This window comes from Solanum lycopersicum, chromosome 12, assembly GCF_036512215.1.
Source record: "Solanum lycopersicum chromosome 12, SLM_r2.1".
In the NCBI taxonomy this organism is placed as follows: domain Eukaryota; kingdom Viridiplantae; phylum Streptophyta; class Magnoliopsida; order Solanales; family Solanaceae; genus Solanum; species Solanum lycopersicum.
The window spans coordinates 35900073-35910166 of NC_090811.1; the positions used below are offsets into that span (position 1 = coordinate 35900073).

The 10094-nt window shown below is 33.5% G+C and overlaps 1 protein-coding gene across 1 annotated transcript; it reads left to right on the forward strand.

Annotated features, from left to right (window-relative positions):
* Positions 1–3706: 3706 nt before the first annotated feature.
* Positions 3707–4459, forward strand: LOC138340339 (secreted RxLR effector protein 161-like). The gene has a single exon (XM_069292054.1). It carries the CDS (start codon positions 3707–3709, stop codon positions 4457–4459), a length of 753 nt encoding a protein of 250 aa, XP_069148155.1.
* The last annotated feature ends 5635 nt before the right edge of the window (positions 4460–10094 follow it).

The window sequence follows — 10094 nt, forward strand, 5'->3', positions numbered from 1 at the left end:
GTTAAGAGGCTAATCCGATGCAATTTGAGGAAGCTAATTATGTGAACAATGCTCAGAAGAAATAACAATGCTAGAGCTGCAAAGGTCAGAACTTGTTGGAATTAATGCATCAATGTTAGTCTTCCAAAATTGTCTCTTATTTTTTCAAGAAGTCTTTTTGGAATTTCGTAGTACATTGAAATTAATGCATCAATGTTTAGTCTTCCAAAATTGTCTCTTATTTTTTCAAGAAGTCTTTTTGGAATTTCGTAGTACATATATCTAGTAAATTGTGATACATGTATTTAGTTATTTGTGCAAGACTTTTTGTTTTCTATTTTGAGTAGTATAAATAGTGATGTAGTTGATGATTGTAATCATCTCAAGTGCCTTAAGTAGCCTATAATAATCTTGAGCATTCTGTAAAAATAGTATTTTCTTTCCATATTTCCTACAAATTGGTATCAGAGCAGGTTTTCGTTCTTTCTGGGGTTAGGTGAAGGAAAAAATATGGCATCCAAAACGAATGAAGGTGCCGATTCTTCAGTTGTTCTTACTCCATTTTTTTATGGAACTGATTTTTAATACTGGAAGATATGAATGAGAACACATTTAAAAGCTTAAGGTTTGTGGACTATTGTTGCAAATGGCTTTGAAGAGACAGAAAACGATGGTGATCTTACAGCAGCAGAGATGAAAAATCTTGAGGCTAAGTATCGTCAAGATGCAAAAGCCTTGAGCAAAATCCAAATGGGAGTCTCAAAAGCATATTTTGCAAAAAATGCTACTTGTGAGACTGCAAAGGAAGCTTGGGATTTTCTGGAAACTGAGGTGTATGGTGAAGAAAAAGTACGCACTATAAATATTCAAACTCTTAGAAGAGAGTTTCAAAATTTAAAGATGATAGAATCTGAAAAAATTAATGAATATTGCACAAGAGTCATGAAAATTGTGAATGAAATGAGAAATCATAGTGACACAATTTCTAACCAACAAGTTGTGGAAAAAATTCTAATTAGTGTCACAGAAAAGTATGAGTACATCGTTGCTATCACTGAGGAGACGAAAGATCTTTCTTAGCTTTCCATCAAAGAGTTAGTTGGATCATTTCGTGCACACGAGAAGCGAAGATTTTTTCGTGAAGATCAATCCAAAGAGACAACTTTCCAGTCTAAAATAAATGAGAATTCTCAAAATTTCTCAAAAAATCATCAGAAGAAAAATGAAAAGCAAAAAATGAAGCAGGATCATGATGGTTCTTCCAAGAAGGTTGAGAAAAAGGTGAGAAAAACTCTAGTCTTTTTTGTAAAGTTTGCAGAAAGAGTAATCACAATGCAGAAAAATATTGGCACAAAGGCAAGCCCCAATGTAACTTTTGTAAAAAGTTTGGCCACGTTGAAAAGGATTGTTGGCACAAGAAACGGGAGCAAACAAATTTTTGTGAAAAACATGAGGAAGAAAGGTAGAAAAATCTTTTCTTTGCTTCTAAATCTGATGCTTCAACAAAGCAATGAATGGTATGTTGATAGTGGTTTTAGTAATCACATGACTGGAGATGAAAAGACTTTCCTCTCAATTAATAATAGCATCACTACTAAAGTGAAGATGGGGAATGGAGCCTTAGTTGATGCGAAAGGTAAAGGCACTATTTCGATCAACATGAAAGGATGCGGTAAGGAAATTCATGATGTTCTTTATGTTCTTGACTTGGAAGAAAATTTGCCTAGTGTTGGTCAACTCATGGAAAATGGTTATTCTCTTGTGTTTAGAGATAATTATTGCAAGATTTATGATAAAATTGAGCCAAATCAAGTCATTGTTGAAGTAAAGATGATAAAAAGAAACTTCCCTTTGCAATTTCATTACAATGCATTAAAAAATAAAATTGTAGATGATTCATGGCTTTGACACAAAAGATTTTGTCACCTGAATTTTCATGGTTTAAAGCTCCTCATGCAAAAGGACATGGTGCAAGGCCTTCCTGAGATACATACTGAGGTGGATACATATGAAAGTTGTATAATGGGAAAGCAACACAAGAAGTATTTTCCGAAAGGGGTGTCTTGGAGAGCAAGTTTGTTTTTGGAACTAATTCATACCGACATTTGTGGACCAATGAAGACTCCATCTTTTGGAAGTCAAAGGTATTTTCTAATCTTTATTGATGATTTCTCAAGAATGACTTGGGTTTATTTCTTGAAAGAAAAGTCAGAAGCATTTGCTACATTCAAGAAATTTAAAGCCCTTGTTGAGAAGCAAAAAGGTTGCAGCATCAAAAAAATTTGCAGTGATCGACGAGGTGAGTACACAAGTCAAGAATTTGAAGAATATTGGAAAAATGAAGGCATTCAGAAGCAACTTACAGCAGGGTATACTCCTCAACAAAATGGTGTATATGAAAGAAGAAATAGAATAATTGTTGAAATGACCAGAACTATGATGAATGATAAAGGACTACCAAAATATTTTTGGGCAGAAGTAGTTGCATACAACAATTCACATTCTTAACAGGTTTCCAACAAAGGCACTAAAGGACAAGACACCAATTGAAGCTTGGAGTGGAATAAAACCTTCTGTAAGTCATTTTAAAATTTTTGGGTGTATTTGTTATGCTCATGTACCTGCCGAGAAAAGAACAAAATTGAATGAAAAAAGTCAAAAATGTGTCTTTCTTGGTTATAGTGATGTTACAAAAGGATATAGGCTTCTTGATGCCAAAACTAACAAACTTGTTGTTAGTAGAGATGCCATTTTTGATGAAAAAACAACATGGAATTGGGAGGATAAAAAGATAGAGAATACTGCTATTATATCTTCAAATCAAGAGTTTGAGAAAGATGAAGATGTCTCTCAAGGGGGAGAAATCCCAGATTAAGATAATGAAGAACCGCCTCCAAGAGGAAAAAAAAATATTGAGTGACATTTATCAAAGATGTAATTTTGCCGGTGTTGAGCCAAAAATTATGAAGAAGCAATAAAGTATGATGTTTGGAAGAAAGACATGGAAGAAGAAATTCGAATGATAAAAAAAAATAATACTTGGGAGCTTGTGGCTATTCCTAGAGAAAGAGAAGTTGTAAGTCTAAAATGGATTTACAAAATCTAACTCAATCAGAAAGGAGATATTCAAAAGCACAAAGCAAGGTTGGTTGCTAGAGGCTTCACGCAAAAACCAGGTATTGATTTTATGAAACTTTCTCTCTAGTTGCTCCTCTTGAGACAATTAGAACTGTAATTGTTGTTGCTGCACAAAAGAAATGGAAGATATTTCAACTTGATGTTAAATCAGCATTTCTGAATGGAAAACTTGATGAAGAGATTTATGTTGAGCAACCTCAAGGATTTTTTGTTCAAGGGGGAGAAGAAAAGGTGTATAGACTAAAAAAGCTCATTACGGGCTGAAGCAAGCTCCAAGAGCTTGGTACAATGAAATTGATACATACTATCTGAATTTTTTCCCCAGAGAAGTAAAAGTGAAGCCACTTTGTATGTGAAGAAAGAACATGGCAACATTATCATTGTTTGTCTCTATGTGGATCATTTTCTCTTTACAGGAAATGATGTAAAAATGATGCAAAATTTCAAACAAGATATGATGCAAGCTTATGAAATGAGTGATCTTGGATTGCTAAATTATTTCTTGGGAATCGAAGTTTCTCAAGTGAAAGAAGGAATTTTCATTTCTCAAAAGAAGTATACTAAAAGTATTCTTCAAAAATTCAAAATGATGTATTACAGGTCCGTGGCCATACCATTAGCACTAAATGAGAAGTTTAGAAAAGATGATGTAGAAAAGAAAGTTAATAGCTCACTTTTTAGGAGTTCGATTGGAAGTTTGCTATATATTACTTCAACAAGGCCAGATATTATGTTTTCTGCTAGTTTATTATCTAGATTCATGCAAGAACCAAGACAATTGCATTTTGGAGCTGCAAAGCGTGTTCTACGCTACTTGCAAGGAACAATGGATTATGGGATTATGTACAAATTTGGTGGAAATTTGAACTTAATTGGTTATTCTGATAGTGATTGGGCTGGAAGTATAGATGACATGAAGAGTACTTCTGGTTATGCTTTCTTATTTGGATCAAGCATTTGTTCTTGGTTATCAAAAAAGCAAAGTGTTGTTGCTCAATCCACTGCCGAAGCAGAATATGTTTCAGCATCCATGGCTACTTCTCAAGCTATTTGGCTTAGGAGAATATTTGAAGACATTGGCGAAGAACAAAAAAAAGGAACTATTCTGTATTGTGATAACAAATCAGCAATTGCAATTGCCAAGAATCCATTCAGCCATGAAAGATCAAAGCATATTTCCATCAAGTATCATTTTATCCAAGAAGCACAAGAGAAAGGCGAAATTCAGTTGCATTATTATCAGACAGGAGAACAACTTGCTGACATCTTCACCAAAGCACTTCCTAGAGAAAAAAATTGCTATCTTCAAGAACGCATTGGAGTTATCAAGCAAATGCATTAAGGAGGGGGGGGGGGGTGTTGGAACTAATGCATCAATGTTTAGTCTTCCAAAATTGTCTCTTAGTTTTTAAAGAAGTCTTTTTTGGAATTTCATAGTACGTGTATCTAGTGAATTGTGATACATGTATTTAGTTATTTGTGCAAGAACTTTTATTTTCTATTTTGAGTAGTATAAATAGTGATGCAGTTGATGATTTTTATCATCTCAAGTGTCCTTAAGTAGCCTATAATAAACTTGAGCATTCTGTAAAGATAGTATTTTCCTTCCATATTTCCTACAGAACTATCACAGTCAATGGATACCACAACCGCAAGGTTAGAATAACCAAAGGGTCGGGTATCAAAACTGAAGTAATTGCAGTCAAGATTAATGCGTAAATAACAATAACTTTACAAATAAAAGTGAAAACTTGTATGTATCTCTTAGAGGGAATATATCTAAGTCACAACAATGGTGAATGATGCCTGAGAATGCTTTACAAAACTAAGAGAGGACATATGCAAATATTTGCACCATGTCTGAGATGATCAACGCCAATACTGCCTCTATCCAAAAACATGATATTCAAATGAGAGACATCGCAAGATATTAAAACCGCCTTAAAGGTAATCTTTTAAGACACACACTTGAGTAATCTACCTCATTTCATTAAAATTATCACTCGGAGTAGCAGGTTTCTCCCAAAAGAGGTAGAAAAGTTTGAAGTTGTTGAACCGACTATAGTTATGATTAACGAGAAAAAGGGAGCCTCTGTCATGAGTTTGGTAGTAATAGGGATAACATAGACTTGATTCCTTTGGGTATTGATAAGCATTCATGTCTATGTAAGACTTTGTCCTCTCATGTTTAGAACTACTCAATGACATAAAAAATCAAATGTCCATAAATAAGATTTAAGGGGTGATCTTCTTCTTTTTTCTTTTCAGTAGGTTCATTATAAAGACTAAATTTTTGGAAGATTTTCTCTTTTTGAAGGTAATTAAAATATAGGAAAAGTAGTAATGGAATGATTTGGATCATGCATGCTTGTCTTCACCGTTACGATTTTGCATCCATTTTCTCACCTTCTTCTTATTTTTCTAGTAAATCAATTACTTTTGTATTAAAAAACATTAAAAAAATGTAAGTCCCATACAATTTATAGCTCAATGAAATGCATGATGGCATGATCGAGCAACAGGGTAGTAAGATTCACAAGTTTCTGGAGGACGAAATTAAGACTATTGCTTATCAGCAGGAGTAGAATGAATAGTTTTAATTACCAATATTAGATGGTTATTACATTATAAGAGAGGGCACGAATATCAAAGACGTGTCCACCAATAAAAGAGTGTATTTTCTCCCCTCTATGTCATAAATATACTTTCAAGCAGTGGCTAAAGAATGAATTCACTAGATATTTAGTCCATTATTAGCATACCAGAAAATTGTTTCATTCTATAAACTTTCACGACACTTTTCTCAAACATGGATGAAATTTTTTAATTTAACCGTATATTTTTTAATCTTTATACTGTTTTGCGGCTGGAGTTTCCAATCCTTTCCTTGGTATTTTGTCTGAAAAAGTCAATGTTTTAAGTTATAGCTGTAGTAATGCTGATGGGGAGGGCTACGTTTCAAATGTTTAGTTACCGAATTATAAACATAATAATTCTGCCACCCCATAAAAGGAGTACTCTACGACTAGAACTTTGATTCTTTCCGAGAAGAAACCAAGGGAAGTACTAGAGACTCGATTTGCTAAACAGTCTGGAGACAAAAAAGAAATATGATTAGATTAAAAGTACACATCCGTTGTTCGATAAAAGTATCTTTAAACTTTATGAAATAAAGTGCTTTTTAGGTGTGATAATAATACACTAACTATCTTATGATCTTATCCTTTGGACATTCCTCAAAACTTTATTAATGATTTAGAGCGGAGGAAAGACAGTACATGTTTACTTACACATATTTAATCTTGAAGTCCTCGCTAGTAATGTAGTTTGCAGGTAATACATGTAATTAAGATTCTTCATCCCTTTCCTATGAATAAGCAACCATATTAAAGTCGTCCTTTAGAAACTTGTGAATCTCACTGGCATGCTGTTCAGTCATGTCATCGTTCGATTCATTAGATCTCTATAGTTATGTTGTAGCCCCGTCATTTCATTTATTTTTTAAAGAACAAGAAATTTAGTTACGGAAAAGCAAGAAAAAGGGAGAAAAATTATTGCAAAACTCTAATGGCGTAGAGAGTACCATTTGTTACTTAAATCATTCAAATATTAATTTACTTATAAATTATTTACCCTACACGTAAGTCAAAAGGTTTACAAATTACAAAAAGAAAATGAGTTGGGGTGGGGGTGGGGTGGAAGGGGGTAATAGGACCCTAGTTTAGTTAAGTTGTGTATGTGAAATTTCGGTCGTAGTTTAGGGAGGTACTTGTACCTTTTTATTTATGATTTTAATTCTCTTTTTCTATTCAAATGCAGTTTGTCCCTTTTGGCCATCATTTTTCGGTGGTTTCTCAGTAGTGTGTGAACCATAGAAAACTACATCCTCTGAGTATCCAAGTACACCATAGCCTTGCAATAAACTAGGTTAGAGAATTTACCCAAACAAAACAGCAACAAAAATTTCTGCCCACCGTTATTCCCTCCATAGCAACATGACAAGACTTAGAAATCAGAATAAGGGGGAAGATGAATGGGTTTATCGCCCATTCTCTCCTATTTACTCCAAGAAATCACTTTTTCACGCTCAATCACTCCATTCGATGTTAATGCTAAGGTAATAATCATTTTCTTTACTTCCATTACTTTAGTTTATAATGATTTTGCATGGTAGAATTTGGCTGAGTAGAATAGATTTGGGTTTTGATCTTTTTGAATTTTGAAAATGAGGTTCTGATTTGGTGAATTTGTTAAAGCATGGATGCGTCCCTTATATTTAAGACACTCCAAGAACATTCTGTGTGTAAGAATCAGGGTATATGGGCAGAGTATTTTTAAAATGGGAGGAAAGTTGAAGGGTTGTTCTTGGTTAATAACTTAGATTAGGGCAATATTTAGAAGTTGTAATACCCCCATTTTTTTTGCATATAATTGTAGTAGGATACTTTAAGAACACTAATATGAAGTTATTTGATTGGAATCATCATTTTTAGGTAAAACCCTTTAAGTTCTAAAATGATAAAAGGCCACTATAGAGGGAGTTTTGTAATATGAATATGTGTTTATATAGCAGGAGACTACATGCATCAACTTACTAGTTAGGCCAAGGGTGAGATTTTTTCTACAAAAGGCTTTTTCTATGAAAGTTAAGAGTTCCAATACACATTGATATTTTTTGCTACCCTCGAATTTAATGGCTGCCATTCAAGCAAGAATATCCATTTGTGAGGTTTAGAGACAAGGATAGTAAGGATAGATACCTTGATTATAGGTGCACAAATCCTTATTTTGAGATGTCCATTGCTATGCAGGGTGTGGCGGAGAAGGAAAAGTACTCTGCACACTCGGCTAGAAGAGCTTTTTTGGGTAACACTAGTTGAGCTCCCCCACCACACGCTTTGGATGGGTGAAGGAATCCTACACCCTTTTACTAGGCATGAGTCATCAAGTGGGTGATGTCCATCTTCTTAATCAAAATTGTTTTTCTTCACTCATTCATCTCTATATCAAAAACACCAGAGACGAACTTACTCATACTAGATTTAGCCACCATAGTTGGAGAATGTATTGAAATTTGAGTTAACTTAAAAGTGTACTCCTTAACTGCCATATTTCCCTACTTTAAGTTAATAAATTCATGGAATTTGGCTACTCTTAACTCAAGTGGAAAGAACATGTTAAGAAAGTAGCCTTAATATTTTCCCAGTCCACTAAAGCTTCATCAACAACACTATCTTGTTTCCATTGCTTGTACCAAATATGAGCCACTACCATCAAGTGATAAGCGGCTTGCTCTACACTTTCAACTAGAGTGACACCTATGATCTCAGTGATCTTCTTGAAACCATCAATAAATTCTTGCGGATCCTTATCTACCTTAGAATACTAAAACTTTAAAGGGTTCATTCGAGTGAAATCTGATACTCTAGTTGATTTTCTATTTGCATTTGAATTAAATCCACCATAACTTATGGGTTATCTTGAGCAGTCATAGATTGTGATAGAACTTGAAAACCAGCCAACTTATCATGAAATATATGTTCAACCAAAGGCTTTGCTCAAGCTGAAGGTGCTTGTTGATCTTCATTCATATTCTTTTTAATGTAGTCTCTTCTAGGAGGAATGACGCCATAAACGTGAAGATCATGATCTAGAAGGCAATAATATAGAGTTTCATTCTATCTCATGACTAAGAGTATAAAAAGTGAAATAGTTACTTAAAAGTTTCATAACCTCCTATTCATAGATGTGACGCGCTTCACAACCATGAACATTACTCTACTTAATGCGGCTTACGGACACCCTAAGACACTGCAATCTGATGCCTTCATACCAAGTTTATCATGAAAGGAGACTAAACACAAGTCATAATACGTTTCTTAGCGATACAAGTGACCTAAAGCTAATCTTAGGTCTAGCATGATGATACTATCAACATAACAACAATTGAAGATAACTAAAATACTAATGTCGAAGGTAAAAGTGGAGAAGTCAATTAAAATAGAATATGCCAATATCTACAAAACATAAGTTGAATCTAAATTGATTTTCTAAAACATTACTATAATGAGTTGCAAGGAAAACCCCTATATAACTCTAAATATATGAAACTAAAAGCATAATACTAAATTTAAGATAAAAGTCGTTCTTAAAGGATGAGGACTCACCAACTCTGCTACTTCTGATCAGCATCTTACTAAGCGTGAGCTGGATAAAAACAATATAGCAAAAGGTATGTGGTTAGTACTTTGAATGTATTCAGTTTGAGAGATACTGTTTGATATACATGAATAAGTAATTAATATGAAGTCTGATAAATGTTGTATTGAAATAACTGAATATTTGGCCATGCAATGATACTAGACTGACTATTGGAGATACTAAAACCAACATATAACAATGTAATCTATCACATGGAATTTGATGTATAATCCCATCAAAAGGGCCTAATATACATTTCAAAGGTATAAAGGTTGATCTGAGCTAATGGAACCACTAAGCTAATGTCTACAAAGACTAAAAAGACAGACTCTACTGCGAGACCCCTTTAAATCCTTAGTTGACACATAGTTATGGAGCATAGGGATATTTACTAAAAAATCAAACATGTGTTTGACTGTTGATTGTGAGGTTTACCCTAACTCTGCTTGGTGCTAAATAAGACTCCCAACGAAAAACATGTTATTGACTTTAATAGTCTGTTTCTATTGATAATTATGTAGCTTATGAATCATGATTAAAAATGATAATTACTTATAATATCTTAAATACACTTTATCTGAAACTATTTAAAATTGTGAAACCTGAAAAATTTGAAACATTCATATTATACAAATAATTTTGAATCATGTAAATACTTATGTATTGTGGATTCATGAAAATATAATTAAATAATGGAATTATAAGTAAAACATACCACTAAAGACTAATCATAAAGAATAACTAATTTTCAGTAAAAGCCCATGAAATCATAGAAA